This window comes from Hippocampus guttulatus, chromosome 16 (assembly GCF_054856545.1).
Source record: "Hippocampus guttulatus isolate MCC_2025c chromosome 16, RoL_Hgut_1.0, whole genome shotgun sequence".
NCBI classification, from domain to species: Eukaryota; Metazoa; Chordata; class Actinopteri; order Syngnathiformes; family Syngnathidae; genus Hippocampus; species Hippocampus guttulatus.
Window position 1 is genome coordinate 12,774,165 of NC_141276.1, and position 18,042 is coordinate 12,792,206.

The 18,042-nt window shown below is 43.1% G+C and overlaps 1 protein-coding gene across 1 annotated transcript; it reads left to right on the forward strand.

Annotated features, from left to right (window-relative positions):
• Window positions 1–1,676: 1,676 nt before the first annotated feature.
• On the forward strand, window positions 1,677–17,491 carry iqck (IQ motif containing K). The gene is made up of 9 exons (XM_086133937.1): window positions 1,677–1,913; window positions 2,142–2,233; window positions 2,848–3,010; window positions 3,078–3,175; window positions 3,938–3,990; window positions 4,147–4,224; window positions 4,373–4,457; window positions 13,942–14,053; window positions 15,762–17,491. The coding sequence occupies exons 1-9, from the start codon at window positions 1,844–1,846 to the stop codon at window positions 15,989–15,991; spliced, it is 981 nt and encodes a 326-aa protein (XP_085990063.1). The 5' UTR covers window positions 1,677–1,843; the 3' UTR covers window positions 15,992–17,491.
• The last annotated feature ends 551 nt before the right edge of the window (window positions 17,492–18,042 follow it).

The following is an 18,042-nucleotide window of genomic DNA, read 5'->3' on the forward strand; positions in this document are numbered from 1 at the left end:
GTTGTATTTTTTTTCCCCTCATCTCTTTTATTGACTGACCGTCTTCATTTTTTTTAGCGTTAAGAAGAGCCATATACTATAGATTCCCCAGAGAGTCCCGTGAAGAGTGTCTGCTACGTGAAAGCGATGTTTAAATAACACAAGCCAATTTCTCGATTGGAAAAGAAATTAAATGAGCCCTCTGGGGAATAAAAACGCCTGTTCTCTCAACCAATTAATATAAATATACCATGATTTAAATATCTGCTTATGTTTATGTTCTTTTTAATTGAGATGTTCACAGCATCCTCTTAATGTTCTCAAGGGTAATGATATCCCAGTGGGACATTCTTTCAAAACAACTCCGTCCCCCCCGCAGGCACAAAATGAATGAAAGACATATTATTTTCTTGTTTGCAACAGCGCTCAAGATGAAATCGTCACATGGTGTTAAGAAAAGGACTGCGCAAGAGTAGCATTTCCGTAAACACGCGAGGACTCTGGCCAGACCCAGAAATGGCAATCAATCAATCAATCAATGCACTTTTCCAGGCTATTGTCACAGGCCCACAGCTCTGGCAGAATCAGAAATTTCCAGTTCTTTAAGAAAAAAAACACTTTCAGGTGTGGTGGGAAACCTGGAACTTGCTACTCCCTTTAGTGGTATGTAAAAGTTTCACTCCCTAAGTACAGATCGGTTGTGTTTAACTTTTGAATTCAATACATTTTATGTTGTCTTGAGAGGGAAGAAATTTCATCTGTGCTGTACATACAGCACATTTGACAATAAAGTTGTATCCAATCCAATCCAATTTCATGCATTTTATCTTTAAGAGTTATTTTACCTTTCAGAACTCTTTTTTAATTTCTCTTTTATGTGCAGCACAATTTAATCAGACTGCAGAGGTTTTTTTTCCTTCCCAATTTTAATATTTTAAGAGCAATGTTGATCTCGACAGGTGGGTAGGTAAACTTAGCCCGGGCTGGATGTGGTTCCACAGAGTCTTTGCTGTGCGTGTATGTACACGAGCACCTGAGTGCATTTTTGAAGTCCAACAACAACAAGTCTTATAGCTACAGTATAAAATGTTACTGAATAGAGGGATTTGAAACAAGGTGGCAAAAAACGGTAAAAAAAACCCAAACAAATGTTAAATAGGATAATTGGGTCAAAACTGTTTAAAAATTAAAATCTTTAATCAAAACAAACGACCTTAATCCATTTTTCTTCTGCGACTCTGCTCTTCCATAATTATACTGGTGCCTCTGTTCTCTGTTAATTGTCCTTGGGGGCCCTCTAGTGGTCACGTGAACGAGGTGCTTCCTTCGCTTATTCCCTCGTTTCAAGCCTCTGCTTTAAACAGTGGTTCTTAACCTGGGTTCGATCGAACCCTAGGGGTTCGGTGAATCAGTCTCAGGGGTTCGACGGAGCCTCTGCCACGGAGGTTAAGACACACACGACTCAACATGTCAATTAGTTATGACACGCCCGCTTGGCCATCACTGGCTGGTTCATTTTGTGCACAATTGAAAAAGTTCGGTACCTCTAACAAGGTTAAGAATCACTGACTTAAGACATGAAATTCAGGAGGAGTGACGAGGTGAACGAATAAGAGACAAGATGCAGCGTATGTCATTAAACCACCGGAAGTGATTTGGCTGCACTTCCTTAGCAACGACCGATTGCATAGCAACCACTTGGCAACAACACACTCGAGTCCGTCGTGAAAGCGACCCCGGGCAATAAACAGCCGTTTTTAGTCCAGATTATTTACATCGCTCGTGTTCACTGGAGTAGCGAGTGGAAAGGCCATTTTTTGCCCAAATTGTACCTCACAACACTGTGGAGTTCCAAAAGAAAAAAATGAGTAGCTACCCAGCCGAGGAGTCCTCACGAATTTCCAAAAAGTCCCTTTGGGAGGAAGTTTGTGCCGGTAAGATCACACCGCTCTCTCTTTTCTTATCCTGGAATAATGTCTGTGCAGTTGCTTTATGTGAAGTAAGATATAAATAACCACTGATGAGAAAAATAAGATGGATGATTATGTTTCCATTTTTATGACGTGTGTGCGTATGGGTTGATGCATCAAGCTAACACTATTAATGGGGAACCTACGAAAGGAGTTTAAAAACAGTGGTTGTCTTCATGTGTGTCTTTGGAGACTTTGAAGCAGGACTGCCGTGTCCTCCATGTCCAGTTGGGACCTGTTCGGAGCCCTCCAAAGACAGCGGCTCCTCACACACCTCTGGCAAGGTAAGAATGTCCACAGCCGAATCATTTTCCTGCCTCTTTTTCTCTCTTGCTTGGACAGATTTCAAATGCAAATGCATTGTACTTCATTCCAAGTCACTGTAAAAACAACAAGACTGGATTTTTACTAAGGTTTTATGCGTAGCTACAAGAACGTCTCTCTAATTTTTGATTGTACTTTGTTTGGATATTTTCTTTATGCTGTATTAAATTCTACTACAGTATTATTATTTCGCCTACCGCTAGAGGGAGCCTGTGTAGCACGTCCACGAATGGACCACGCTTGGGAAAAACACTCCTGGCTAATTTAGTTGAGTAAATTGAGCCTGCGCTACTCATTCTGGGCAGATTATGTTGACATGGCAACATGTACAGGCTGAAATGTAATCCCCCTCACCTAAAAAAAAGAAAAAAAATCGAACATCCACAGACTGGAAGCAGCATAGCCAAGAGAAATGCTAGAAAAATTAAGAGAATGAACTGTTGGGAATAATCTAATCCAATTTCACGGAACAAATAATACAATTGAATTTACAAATGTAGCCAGATGCATCTGATAGTGTTCTGGGTGGCAAATCTTGATTTCGCTGACATTGAAGATTGTGCACTAAGCGCAGGTGTTGCTGGAGGATGACGAGGAGGAGGAGAATGCACTATTGTTGGACCTGGACCCGCTTCTCCACCACCCTGCCCACGCCGGTTTCTCCGTGTTTGGAGTCCATCCTCCTCTAAGCCACAAAAAAAGAGCTCACCCTCCTTTCTGTCCGCAACCGTTTCAGCGTAAGACAACTTTGTCATCTGTTTGCTTAAACCAGCTCAGTATCCTCATTACGATTGTGCGCATCAGATCCTGTCACGCAGTACATGGAGGAGAAGCTCTTCCCTGTGCTGGTGCCTGCACTTGAGGCTGTACTGAAAGAAGCCGAGAGGCAAGGCTGTCTGCAGGTATGCAGTATGCATCTGACAATTGGTTTCTTTGCAAATGTAGAATTGTTTGACACCCCCCCCCCCCCCCCCCAGTGTGGTTGGTGGCGAGAGAACAAGCACAACTCACAGTGTACTTTTTACTCTAACATGGCTAAAATGAGTCACACTTAAAGTTGAATCAAATTTGATTTCAACTTCCTACTATTTTCCTTTTGATTTTTTTAAATGGAGGAAATTCCCAATGGCGTCGCTGTTTATTTTGTTTCCTTTTCAAGTCGTTCACTTTGTGCCACTTTTCCCATTTTTCTTCAATTGAATTTGATTTGTTTATTTTATTAAGACTATTCCCAAAGGCAAAACCTTTGACGAAGATGTTCAATTCCTCCAATTAGCCATCCATCCATTTTTTACCATTTATCTGGGGTCGGGTCGCAGGGTCAACAGCTGTTGTTGCCAATTCCCAGGAGCACCGCTTTATTTTATTTTGTTATGGATTCAGTCAACTTTTAATTTTTTATTTTCCTCCAATCCATATTCCACCATTTATACCATTGATTATTATTTTTTAATTTCCACCCCTCTACTTTTCCTGATCATTTTGATTAACAAGAGGCAATTCACAATGGCATCATTGTATGTTATTTTCCATCCATTCATTTGACCTGTTTATTATATGAACGCAATTTAGAATGGCCTCGCCCAACTTCTGTTAAAAAGAATTTTAAAAATTGTTCTAATGCTTTGCCAGCATGCACCCAATGTATTTACGTTGTGTTTCAGAAGAAAGTAATAACGTTCAACCCCATTGACTTCCTGGTGGAGTGGCTCTACAAGTAAGTCTCATGGACTCAGTCATGTCATATTGTTACGAGGCCAAAGATTTCAATCGTGTCCTTCAATAATGAACAGCCGTCTCACCTCGGAACTTTTCGACGGAGTCCAAGATTGGTTGGTTGTTTCCATCTGCTCCTACTCTCTCTCTTTGCCAGTCACAACCCCCGCAGACAAGGACAGCCCCCCCGACAATTCAACAACATCCCATTTGTCAGAGCCTGGCTCAGCATGCAGTGAGTGCAATTTTCAAAGAACATTTGTCTTGTTGATGATCATCACATAAGGTGAATATTGTTGAACCTGATTAATTTTCACCCACATTGTGTTTTTCGATACAAATCACTTGCTTGTTTGTTTGTTTTTTCCCCCCTACGTTGTCAGTCCAAGGCCTCCTATCCCGCTCTTCCTGCAGCTGAGTGACGAGCAGGCTGCTTTGATCATCCAATCCTTCTGGAGGGGCTACAAGGTACAAAATCCATTCAAAATGTCCTCCAAGCGTTAAGGGAAATAGGCTTGGTACAGGTCTCATAGAGACAAACATTCACACCCATGTACAATTTAGAGATGATAACAAAACATACACAGGGCGAACGTGCAAAATTTTCTCCCAGCAATCGAGAGCGTAGCCGTAGAGCAGGGGTGCCCATTACGTCGATCCTGATCTACCGGTAGATCTAAAACAGGTCCCAACTAGATCCGAAGAGTGTCGAGGAGAAAAAAACCCCCCAACCATTTGTGTGTCTTTGTATATGTTAGTAATATATTTTATTGTGTTAATGTACGCTGCACCATAATTATCCTATCAGTCTCCTTTTCACAAAATAAATATTTAAAAAATAAAATAAAGCAGGTAAATCTTGAATTTATGCGCGTGATGACGTTACCGGAAGTTGTTTGCTCTTGTTTTTGCTCAGTCTGCAATTGCAGCTTGTGATCAGAGCTGTTGCGCTCTATCTTTTATCGACATTATTCTCATTCAGAGTTTGCTTCGTGTACAATTCACCGAGGGCACGGGCAAAGAATATGAACCTAGGAGGGCCCAGGGAAGCACTTTAAAACGGTACATGTGAGCTACGACAGTTAACAGGCTGCAAAAGTGCATCGCCTGCCTCAGTTTCAGGCTGTTTCTCATCATGGCGTGCATGCGTTTCTTTGCGTGCGTGTGTGTGTGTGTGTGTGTGTGTGTGTGTGTGTGTGCGTGTGCGTGTGCGTGTGCGCGCGCGTGCCGGTAACGGTAGATCCCGTGAGGTTAGTTGATCGAAAAGTAGATCTTCGGTCCAAAACGTTTGGGCACCCCTGCCGTAGAGAATCAAATCCACTTTGCACTACCGGTGCATGACCAGCAGAGGGCGCCTTGGGTTTGTGGTTGAATGATAGTTGCACACTGGTCCTGCAGGTACGTACGTTTGGAGTAAAATATTTCGACGGCCAAATACGCTCAAAGGTATTCCTCAGTGCGTTTAAACGTATTGAAACGTATTCAAAACGTTGAAACGTACTGGCCGGTACGTTCGAATATACTTGTAGGCTACATGCTACAGCGTGGCATTTCTTCAAAAAGCCACAGCATGCATAAAACATCCACATGATATGATGTGGTTTGATTTGGTGGCGTATATGAAATTGTGTGATATGATGTGGTGACTCGTTCACACGTCACAGTGCAGTAGTGCCGGCAGTGGCGTTTCCGTCAGGGCCAGCAAGGCCTTCTCTGCTGGCCTAAACATTCTCAGAAAAGTAAATTTCATAAATTTACTTTTCTGAGTTCTGAGAATAGCATTAATTTATGTTATTTTATTTTCATAAATATGTAAACAAAATTATTCTCTGTATTCTTTACGTCATATTATTTCCACTTAGTGTTTCAATGTTATTTAAAATAACATTGAAAGCCACTCGATAAATAACTTATTTATTATGAGGGTTTAACCAATCATATTTCAGCTAGCTTGTGTTGCCAGGTAAATTAAACTTGCTCGGGGCCTTCAGATGAAACAGAGCAGGCCCCTGTGCGCTGTGAGTGAACGGGCACAGTCAGGTTGCAATAGCCAATCAGATCACGAGTGCCTCGTCTGCGTACTAGGGCCACCTAGAAGGCCTTACATCGAGACTGGCCGTGCGCGTTCGGTGATTGGATTAGCGCCTTTTCTGTTTACTGTGACTTGTTCAATAAAGATTCTTAAAAAAAAGAAAAAAGATTGGATTAGCGCCTGCTTGCGCTATCACTGCATTTTAACCCAAAATGGCCGAAGGAGAAGACGTTGATCTGGTTGCAGAACTACTTTCCACACAATTTTCAAGACAGGCCTTCCACGAAAAGCTGGATATTGTGCGAAGAGGTCACCCAACTCCTGCGCTAGCTAGCCTGTCCCAGCAAGGAAAAGGGTTTGTCCGTCATTTTCAGACGAGCAATTATGAACCGTGGCTCACAGCCTCTGAGAAACGCTGCAAATTGTACTGCTGGGAATGCCGATTGCTTGCAACGGACCGATTTGGTGTTTGGAGCCACACTGGATTTACCCATTTAAGTTGTTTTACCAAGGCAGCAAGGAAACATCAGAGCACGGCTGGGCACTTACAAGCGACGGTACGTTTAAAAACGTTTGGGGACACTCGCGTAGATCTGCAGCTCAGTGAACAGGCACTACATTGGTGAGTAAATGAATTTTATTTTACATTTCTTCTTGTCATTTTATTTCGTTTGTATTAAATTAATGGTAACGAAATAAAATGACAAAGATACAAAAATGTATCAAATCTGCTCACCTGCAATTTATAATGGCGCATTGTAGTCAAATTCGTGCACAAAAGTTCGTTCAATCTCAGCTGCTCAACATTTTCAGTTATTTGCTGTTGTATCGCCGATTTTCAAAATGCAAATGATCTGTTGTTTACTTTATTTTCAAAGAATAATTTGTTTTGTTATTGTTTGGTTGGTGTCTTATATGACAGTGCGACATTGCGCAATTTATTGGACACTTGTTTAAGATCACACAGCGTAATTTGGGTGGCATTTTATTTAGTATTTTTAAATCATCTTTTTATTTTTGACAATATCTGTAAATTTAGTGTCCTGCTCTTAATTGTGAATGCATACTTGATGGTTTTAAATGCTCCTGAAATTAAGTGCTGCTTGACGAGCCTATTCTATTGTGTATGTACTGTATGTGACGTTACTGAAGGCCTAAGGTTGAAATGCACGGCCCGCCACTCAGTGCCGGGTTGGATTCTGGCTATTGTCTTCCTGTGTTGTCAACTAGTGCACAATTTTGCCTCTTTATTCACACGTTATCTTACAAGTGAGGAAAAAGTGCGAACTAGTACACTGACTTTAAGGTGCCAATCAAGGATATCAAAGAATTGCTCAAATGATTAAGGGTACTAGTAGGGCACAATAACCACTAGGGCAGGGCTGCCCAGACTTTTTTGACCGAAGATCTACTTTTCGATCAACCAACCTCCCGCGATCGACCCGTTACCGCGCATGCGCACGCACGCACGTACACACGTACACACACATGCCATGATGAGCAATAACCTGAAGCTGAGGCATGCGATGCACTTTGGCAGCCTGTTAATGATCGTAGCTCACGCGTACCGTTTTAAAATGCTTCTCTCGGCCCTCCAGATTCCCATTCTTTGCCCGCCCCCACGGTGAATTGTACAAAACAAACTCTGAATGAGAATAACGCTAACGACAAAAGATATAGCGCAACAGCTCTGATCACAAGCTGCAACTGCAGACTGCTGAGCGCTAACAACTTCCGGTGACGCGGTCACAAGTCACCGTAGGTTAAAGATGACCTGCTTTATTTTATTTTCTTTTTTAAATATTTTTTGTGAAAGTGAGACTGATAGATTGATTAGCGTGCAGTGTGCATTAACACAAAAAATATATATTACGAACATACACAGAGACACAATTTGTTTTCTTTCCCCTCTACACCCCTTGGATCGACTTGGGACCAGTCCTTGATCTACTGGTCGATCGCGATCAACGTAATAGACGCCCCTGCACTAGGGCATACCAGTAGAATAATTGCATTTGTCTTCACTGCCACCTGCCACTACTTACTGAAATTTCTGTATCCGCTAGGAGGCCAAAAGTGTTACTAGTAGTGTAACAAACTTTACTAGTAAGTCATTCTATTTCACGTGGAGGCCTTGAACGCAGCACTGATAGTCTGCAGGGTTGTCTGTGTCTTTTGGAGTCTTTGGGGACACAAGAGGATCATAACTTATTTAAGATACACAAGATATTTTGGGCATACACTGACTCAGTGCGCATTTGCATGTGGGCGTGTGTGATCATGCACATTTGTCACATTGTGCCTTTGCAAAAAGCATGTGATCATTTTTGGATGCAACCAATTACTATATTAACAAACTAACTAAATCTGTCTTGTGGCCACAAAATCAGGGAAATGGGGGTCTGTCCGAAGCTATCAATGTTCTGTTTTGATTGACGCCGTCAAGGAGGTATTAATTATTGAGAGCTGAGCTGTTTCTAAGCTGATGCTTACCAAGGAGTGGGGATGGGTTTGGGGGGGGGGGGGGGCAAAGGACTAGATTAGTTGCACTCCAGGTCCAGGAATAAACAGGATACGAGTTTAATCGATTATCTGACCGCGCTGGTATCGCAAAGCATCTTTCTCCACTGAAATGTATGGACGAGCCATGAATCCACTCCAGCTTCTCCTCAAAACCCAACTCCCGTAAATGTGTGTCTTAAGAAGGAAAATAGAATTCTATTATAGTGTCCTCATTAAACATACTGGAATACTATCATTAAACAGAATGTAAATAATTAAACAATTTGTGTGTTGTGATTAATTCATTGTAGCTCATTCTGGTGTGTGCGACTCGGCCACCTGAGGGCAGTATAATGCAGTCACGCAGACCTAAACGGAGAAAATAGTTTCACAACCGTGACAAAAGTAGAAAAACATTTTTTAAAAATATATGCTCTCCAATTATCATTATATTGTCTTTCTACAAGCCTTAATGCACTGTGTGTTCAACTGTTGAAACAATGTCACGATCGATGCTATCCGTCTGTTGTGTTTTGCATTGTGCATTGGTAATAAACGAGCGGAAGGCAACATGTGGTTGTTTGAAATACAAAACCGATAATTAATTATTTTATTTATTTATTAATTTCTTTTATGTTGTTATGTTGTTTGACAGCATTCAACTGCTGCTTGCTGTGCATAGAGTTCACTGCCACCATACAGTGTTATCTAAAATCTTTGCTTACAAGTTAACGCAAAACAGCAACAACAACAAAAATCGGTATCTCCAAAACCTTATAAGTTGCGTCACTCATATCTCAAGGCACCATTGAATGACAGTACTCACAGACACATTCTTTATCCTCTGCAATGAATAACCAATATTATTGCAGTTTGCAGCGGAGTAACTAGTGACCATCTGCATTTACTGTCTACCCATATGGGTGTATTAAACTGACCCCAAGTGGCTAAGATGCACACTCCAGAAGGAGCAGCACAATGTCCAATGAAGTAATCCACAATCAATTCTATTCAAATCCAATCATTTTCCGAACCGCTTTATCCTCACAAGGGTCGCAGGGGGTGCTGGGGCCTATTCCAGCCGTCTTCGGGCAGTAGGCGGGGGACACCCTGAATCGGTTGCCAGCCAATCGCAGGGCACACAGAGACAAACAACCATCCACGCCCACACTCACACCTAGGGACAATTTAGAGTGTTCAATCAGGCTGCTATGCATGCTTTTGGAATGTGGGAGGAAATCGGAGTACCCAGAGAAAACCCACGCAGGCCCGGGGAGAACATGCAAACTCCACACAGGAAGGCCAGAGCCGAGATCAAACCCACGACCTCTGCACTGTGAGGTCGACGCGCTAAACACTGGATCACCGGGCCACCCTCATATCTATTGAACGTGAAATATTTTTGCCTCAGACACCATCTTTGGTAAGGCTCTTGTACCGGCTCCCATCCCATAGTGCAAGTGTGCCTAACGTTGTGTCCCGGGGGGGGGTGTAAAAGTGCCTCAAAGACCATTTTGCAGACGGAAATATGCACACACATTCCTGATTGTATCACTCCTCTATTTTTAACAGTAAATATTTTTTGACAGAATGAGGATTATTGCCCCCCCCCCTTTCCATGCATGCACACACGCTCACGCGCACTATTACACTCTCTCGTCTGTTATATAAGCCGTGTGACGCAGCTTTGACTGCATTGTGTGTGTGCGTGCGCGTGCATGCGTGCATCTGCATCAAAACATTGCACAGAGTGTATACGAGCAGAAAACAAGCTCACGCTTAATGCGATTGTCTGTTGTCCCTGCGACTGTCAAACTCTACCCAGGGTTGCGGGGGTCTCAAAGTATTACGTAATCGTCTTTACACTGTGTGCCTTAACACCGCTCGCTAATCCATTCATCCATCCATGCATGCCTGCGACTGTAATGCACACACACATATGTATACACACACACACACACACACACACACGAACAAACACAGACACACACTCTCCGCTGATGGCTCAGAGCTCTCAGGCTCGGGGGGGACAGTCAGCTGAGCCCGACTTGTCACTGTGCAGTAAACAGGCGTCACACAGTACGGCCTCCATTGCGTCAAGCACACATGACGTCCAGTCAGTGTCATGATGGCAACTTTCAAGCTATTCGTTCCGAATTTGTTCCCACCCACCCGAGGGATTCTAACAGGAGTAATGGCCGCAGACCCGAAACATGCAGGCAGGGGGAGGGAAAAAATAGAAAAAGAAGTTGTCAGCAAAGAAATTATGTAAAGCCTTTAATAATGCAAAGGATGTGGGAGAAAGCAGTCGGGGTTTAGCTCTCGGCTTCCCGAAGCATTTCACGTGGGGCACCGAGTCACGTGGCTGTCGTTGCTTTTTGCAATTGAGAAGCGAAACGTAATCATAGATATGTTGAAAATGTGGGCGGTTTATTTTTCTGCCAACAGACTGCCTAAACGTTCAGGGGTGTTGGGTTTGTTTTTGCGTGAAAACGGATATAAACAAATAAATGAGGTGCCGCACTGAGCAAATGTTGCGTTAGCGTTCACCAAACAAGCTACTGTAAGCATCATTTGATTTTTAAGCCCCATGCATGTATTTAATAATAAATAGATCAGTGCAGTAAAATTAACGTTACAACTCATGTGGCTCAAGTTTGAGTCCCCCTAGAGAAGAAAATTCCCCCTGGAAGACTTTTAAACACCCTTTCAAGTCAATTCATAGATTTGTTACTACGTATGTAATACGAGCAAGAGCCAGGAGTGAGTACAGATTTATTTGATGATTTTTTTTGAAGTCTTGACTTGACATCCAGCATATGTTGAAGGGCTTCATGCTTTCTTTAGAGCGCCTTGTTGTTGTGGTGAGCCAGTGGTATATATTGCAGCCACCGGATGCTTTAGGTGGGTATGTTTTACCGGCTCGAAAAGTGCTTATCTGTAGGCAGAAGAAAGATGCTCGACAAAGTGGCTTCTAATTTCTTCAGGACGTGGAAGGCGTATTTTCATTGACAGATGAACGGGGCGTGGCTTCTGCGCATTCAGCGTACACCGGCATTGTTTGAGGGCAGAGAAAATGGCTCCGTTATTTTTCTTCTCACAATTAGAAGCAGCATTTTACATAACAAAATAATTGTTTGACATTACCCATCTCTATGGTGGGTCAAATTTCAAAGGGATTTGGAATTTCACTTTACATGGACTTTAAAATTCCACATTCATTCACTGGGTGAGATAAATTGTTGGAGTGCGCTCATCGTGCGACATTTACAGTGAAACTCCTCTACAACGAAATCATGTTTGCAGCAAGAAATTTTTCACAACAGGGGGTTTTCACTGTAGCAAATTTGATCTCAGATGTAAACACACACACACACACAAACGAATGTGTATACGCACACACAAACGTATGTGTACTCTTTATTTTTATTCCAATAGTGCATAAGTATGAGCATACACTTATTTGACACTTCATATAGTCAGTGTAGAAAGAAAAAAAGGGAAAGAAATTGAGAAATTTACAGTCAGCATTCGCTTTCACTTATATCGATTTCTTGGAAAACGTCTTATTTTGCTTCCTCCGTCTTTCATTTTGTTCACTTTTACCCTCTCTTCCAGCGTCAGAGCTCTTCTTGTCTTAGCTGCTTGACATCCAAAGGTCCGTTTTGTAGCCATTTTAGCAATGCAACGTTCTTGCTGCGTCTGAAACTAACAATAACAAATACTTCCTGGACTACTGCGCATGTGGTGGTTGCTGTTGCCGTTTCCGAACGAAACAGCTTGATCGCTGTCGGATTCGACTTCGTTGTAATGAATCTCATCGCGAGGCAAGAGCAGAAAAAAATATTTCGTAGAACACAACAGGGTTTTTTTTCGTTGTATGGGGGCAGGAAAGTGGGAATAGTGTTTTGTCACACTAGGGGGTATTTTCACCCATGTAGGTTTCGTTATAGAGGTGTTTCACTGTCAAAAAAAGTGGGCCGGCGTGAGTCGTGATTCCACTTGACATAAGGGCGAAAAGAGATGAGAGTGACACACACACACACACACACACACACACACACACACACACATACACACACACACACACACACACGCATACTGTGTCACCCAGTTTGCTGTGGAGTCAACAGCAGAAGTAGGTCTGCGTTTCCGGCTGAATGAATCACTTGCCATCGTACGTGAATCGTTTGAATAGACGGCCCACGTGCAGACACGTTCATGCAGGAAATCCGCTAAATGCACGCATGGACCCCCTGTAGGCTCTGCATTTCAATACACGTAGTTGCTAGAAAATAGTGACGTCGTCATGGTGAACGAAGGGGTGAGGGGGACCCTAATGAGATTATTTTTCAGAATTGTTCAGCCCTTGTCTGTACTGGCTGATAAAAGTCAATCAATGGCTTTTTTTGTCTGCAGGAAAAAGGTTGCGCGCGTGTCTCACTTGGATGGCGACAGTGTGTGTCAGCCAAAAGTTAACCGCTGTCCGGCTGACTGTGTTGAGTGAAGGCATCGACGCAGGCCGGCAGATTTGAACAGAGTCCCAGGGAGCTTTGCGGCAAACAAAAGGCTGCGAGAGTCGCACTTTGGTGGCTTTTGAAGTCGGAATGCGCTCCCTTGCGTGTGACTCATCGCACCGGATTCTTTTCTCTCGGTGCCTGTGCCGTTGTGGTTTTTTTTTTTTTGGTAATCCCCATCGGCCTACAGAAGCAGCCTGCGAAGAATAACTGAAGTGGTAGACACTCCAAAGCCAAACAAGATTCTTTCTGGGACAGTTATCCCATCGGGTGAATATGAACTAATTTGCCTCATGTCATTTAATTAACTATACAGGGCATTTTTAAATACCATTTCAGCATTCCTCACTGTATTAAGACTAGAAATAGAATTTATCACTGTGGAATCAAACTGTAATAGAAACATTTAACGGTACATTGGTGTTTTATGACCCATTTGGTCATAAAACACCTGTCAGCTTGCATCATAAGGAAACATTTCGAGCGTTGTGGTGGTTTGATGCTGTACGAGGGCAACCTACTGTTGTATCTAGCAATGTTTCCATTGAAAGAGGAGTTTATTGAAGTATTTAAGTTTTTATGGGCTTGTATCTAAGAACATTTGGGATTATAAGGGTCCTGTTATGGGAAATAAAAGTGGAGTTCAATCCATTGATTTCTGGTCAGTGCGAGTATGCAGTGCATTTCGGTAACCAACTTTAAATGAACATACTTTCACCAAATATTACCCAATTTCCGTAATCGATACAGTACATCAATGGAAAGCATTTTTGATGCCCCTCAGAAAAATAAAAATATGGATAATGTTTTTTTTTAAAATTAGTCTCAAGTCCTATATGTATAAATATATATATTATGTGTTGGTGATGATGATGATGGGATGCGTTTGTGTTTTATGTAGGTCAGGGCGCAGCCTCATGTGCAGGAGCTGCGCCAGTGGCAAATGAACCTGAGGGTGACCCGGGACATTCCCAAGGCCGTCTCGGAATTCTGGGCTCGGATAGAGAAACGAGGTGAGAGGAAAGGCATTGAGCACGTTAACTCATGGCCAGCGTTCCGTAAAGAGGACAAGCTCCTCGGAAACCCGCTAGAGTAGATGCGAGTCTAGCCTTGTCCAGCGCATTCTCAGCTTGACGTGGCTCGCCGGCCGAAAGGATCCAAAGGATGAGCATGCGTGGAGGAGATGGCGTTGCCAATGAGGGCAGAGATGAAGGGAGGGAAAGAAAGGCGCAGAAAGACGACAAGCCAAGAAGAGAGGAAATGTCTGCAGGGCTCGGCGTGTTTTTGGGTCTGCAACTGAGAGACGGAACGAGGGTGGGGGCTGGGTACATGCAGGAGAACAAGAAGTGTGTGTGTGTGTGTGTGTGTGTGTGTGTGTGTGTGTGTGTGTGTGTGTGTGTGTGTGTGTGTGTGCGCGCGCGCGCGTGTGTGAGAGAGAGAGAGAGTTTGTCTTTATATCTTTGTGCGGACAGCCTTGGACATTCCACCCTCTCTAACTCCAAACAGGGCCAAAAATAACCCAAATTATGTCAAATAGTTGCGTAAAATGATTAAGCCACGAAACAACGCCCTTTTTTTGTATTTGCTTTTTCTTTCTATAATTATCTATTTCTCTCTCTGCCCATCTATTCATTAATCCATCCTTTCAAAGGACCAGCTCCTGTTCCAAAGCATACCACATCTTTTCTCCGCGCTCTCCCGCTCTCCGCTCTCACTCTTCATTCATCCCCCTCGTGCTGAAAGGAACCGCTCGTGATCCAAAGCATCGCACATCATTGACATCTACCTACCAACCTAATCCCACCCGCCCCTCACTTTGCTTCTTCCGCGAGGGCATCACCAAAACAAGCCCAAGAAAAAGTCAACCGACATCTCCTTGAGATGCTGACGAAGCAGCGTGTTTTCCAACAGGGCACACGTAGTCCCAGCCTGAAAACGCTGCCAGTTTCAGCTCATGCACATTCCTCGTCGCAGCATGGCTGCTGACCTGACATTCTATCTAGCAGGGGGGGGGGGGGGGGGGCTTCAGAGTGAGTGAGTGAGGGTCTGCTGCCGCCCCCCCACCCCCACACACACACATGCACACACACACTTCTTCCCTTCCCCTCCCCGACCGCATGCTCTCTCACCAACAGCTGCCGTTGCACATTTCACAGCACGGTATCCGCATCAGTCAGGCGGAAAAACAATAAGCCCCATGAGCGACCCGCACAGGGACACTCGCTGATACTTTGAGGGCACGAGGTGAAGGAACCGAGGACAGGTGCAGCCCACGAGTCGCATAAAGCCTCCCTTCGCTCTGACGTGTTGGACTTGTTGTATTTATGGTACTCGACTGACGTAGAGTCTCGAAACGGTTTTGAAAGAAAACGCTTAAGTCACAAACATTGATCATGGAAAGTATAAGGGAGTATTAGTGCCACACATCTGGAATGTGCGCGAACATGAAGCCATGTTACATTGCTGTTTTTCGGTGGTTGAAATAGTCCATGCAACCACCAACAAACCACTTTCATAGTAAACACATCCGGTATAGTATAACCAGCATACTCGCCTAAGTAACCATGTATGAAGTCATTTAACTCGCCTTTTGACCGTTACACTTAATACATACAGTAATAGATACAGAACCAACTCAAGTGCCTCATTTCCCGACTTTAGAAATATTTTTGTACACAGTCACCCACCGGCGAGTAATTTGTACCTCTGCTTGGTCCGCAGTGGGCACAACCATGACTGAGACCACAGAAAGGACAGAGTCTGAGAATTCCGACCCGTGCCTCAATGTGATATCCATCACTCCGCTGAGCATGTCTTTCCCCACCCCCCGGATCACCCCGGATGGCGGCGAGCGACCGATGCCCAGCCTGCCCAGCGTGGATGAGTTGGATTGCGCCGAATCTGCACCCAGGTCCAGGTCCTCATCAACACCAACACCGTCACCAACTTGAGAGAGAGGGGCAGGGGGGGGGGGGGGGGTTGAGAGAGATATTCCAAATCCAAAGTAAAAACTACAGAGTTTTCCCCTTTCCCTAAGAGTTGTGGCACAACAGCTCAGGGCCGCTACACTATGCCAACATACCTGCTCACAATGTCCTGAGCATCTGACAGTTCCTAGCGTAGAAGGAGACATCAAGGTGAATATGATGACTAAGAATGCTTCCAGGAGTCCACGCCGTCATGCCCGAGAAGGCTGCAAAATTGTACTCAAGTATACACTCGAAGGGATTACTTAGAAGGCATATTTTGTCGTGACACCATTCCTGAAACTTTTCTGACACAAATCTTTGATTTGCATTGGGACAAAAATGAGTCTCAAACTGCTTCGCGTAGTTCATTCATTCATTCATTGACTATAGAATCGCATTATTTTATTTTTTGACACCTTGTTAGAGATCAGTCCAAGTATCAATATAAGACTTTCAAAAAGTAATAGAGGGTGTCCCAATTTCTTTCATTTTGAATTTTTACCCAAAATAACCCAAGATCCTGAACTTTTTGAGGGTGCCGTATGTTTTCAAATACAAATTTGGCCAAAAACAGTTTCTTGGAAAAGACGGAGATGATGTGCCGGCCACGTTGGATGACGATTGTCGGTCCGCGGCTAAAAAAACGTTTGTGGAAAATTCTTGTAGAATTGTTGACACAGCCATTAATAAATTGTACGTGGATGCCACACTGACTCGAAACATCCGTCACACGGGCCATTTTAATGCTTCTACCCAATCAAATGCAGCAAAGCGGGGATCTATCCAATTGTGTGATTGCTTCCATTGCCTTTGTATTTGCTGTCACGTATTTGGCCGTCATGTGTCACCATACTGTTGGTGTGGCAACTGTCACGTATTTTAATGAGGGAAAAAAAATCCCAAATGTTCCACTGAGGCCAGGAAGTGAGAGCAGAGGAAAAGGGGAGATTCCATTGTGCAGAGCTGCAACTTCTGGCCTGTTTATCAGGAAACCATCCCCATTAGGACGCAGGTGATGGAGAGCAACTTTTTTTTTCCTTCCGAATGTCACTGATGGTGGCTATTTGACCACCACGCAATGGAAAAATATAAATGTTATGGTATACAGATTTTGCTCTATGATTTAGTCCAATAACGAGGGTAAGAATTAAAAAAAAAAAGAAATATGAAAATTGATGTATTTGTACTTACTATCTTATAAGATCCAAATACATATTTTTGAAAAATCTGCCCTTACAATTCCAGCGATGCTCAGTTTTGAGTGACAACACGTGAACAAGATAAATTGTTTGTGAAATAATTAATTGAATGCACATATAAAATACTTGAATATTCCAAATTATAAACCCCCCAAATATTTTTGTGGGACTGTATCTAAAGATAAATAACACTGGTCAACTACAAATTTGAATCAGATATGACATTGTGTCCCTTCACGTATTTTTGACGCTGCTTTCAAAAAAAGTTTTGGAGATCTTTGCATTTCTCCACTAAAATTCATCTTAACGTTTATTTCTGTCTCTGAATTAAAAAAAAACATGTAAAAATGTGTTGAGCAGTCTAATTACATAAATGTATCAAATATTTTTTTAAATTGCATTTTTATTCTTATTTATCTTTTCAAATACTAGCATGTGCTCATTATAGTTAATTAATACTCTTTGATTATGATCCTAAGTGCTTTTTTTTAATGTATTGATTTACAGTCCGACTGTTTTTCACTGAACTGTTTTTATGTTAACCCTTTCATGGACAGTTGTTACTACAGTGGACAGCTTATCATGTTATCAGGCCCATTAACTACTTGTAACATAACCTTTTGTTGGTCTCCTTAGGTTGTTTACCAAATTTTTTTTCCCCAGCAAAATCTGAACATTTCTCCCAATTTTTGTCCACGGCGTGAACCATCCCGGGATTTTCCCCATCCCTACACGAAGCACCAAATAGCAATTTAATGTCGCGTGGCCTCGTGATGGCCTCCGACTGGCCAAGCGGGACCGAGAAGGTGATGGATCTCCCTCGCCGGTCGCTTA

What these genes read in the sequence shown, in the direction of transcription:
- iqck (XM_086133937.1), top strand. Translation starts at nt 1,844, where the DNA reads ATGAGTAGCTACCCAGCCGAGGAGTCCTCACGAATTTCCAAAAAGTCC. An exon ending in CCTCACACACCTCTGGCAAG is followed by an intron (nt 2,234 to 2,847) that starts GTAAGAATGTCC and finishes CACTAAGCGCAG; the next exon opens with GTGTTGCTGGAGGATGACGA. An exon ending in CTGGTGGAGTGGCTCTACAA is followed by an intron (nt 3,991 to 4,146) that starts GTAAGTCTCATG and finishes TCTCTTTGCCAG; the next exon opens with TCACAACCCCCGCAGACAAG.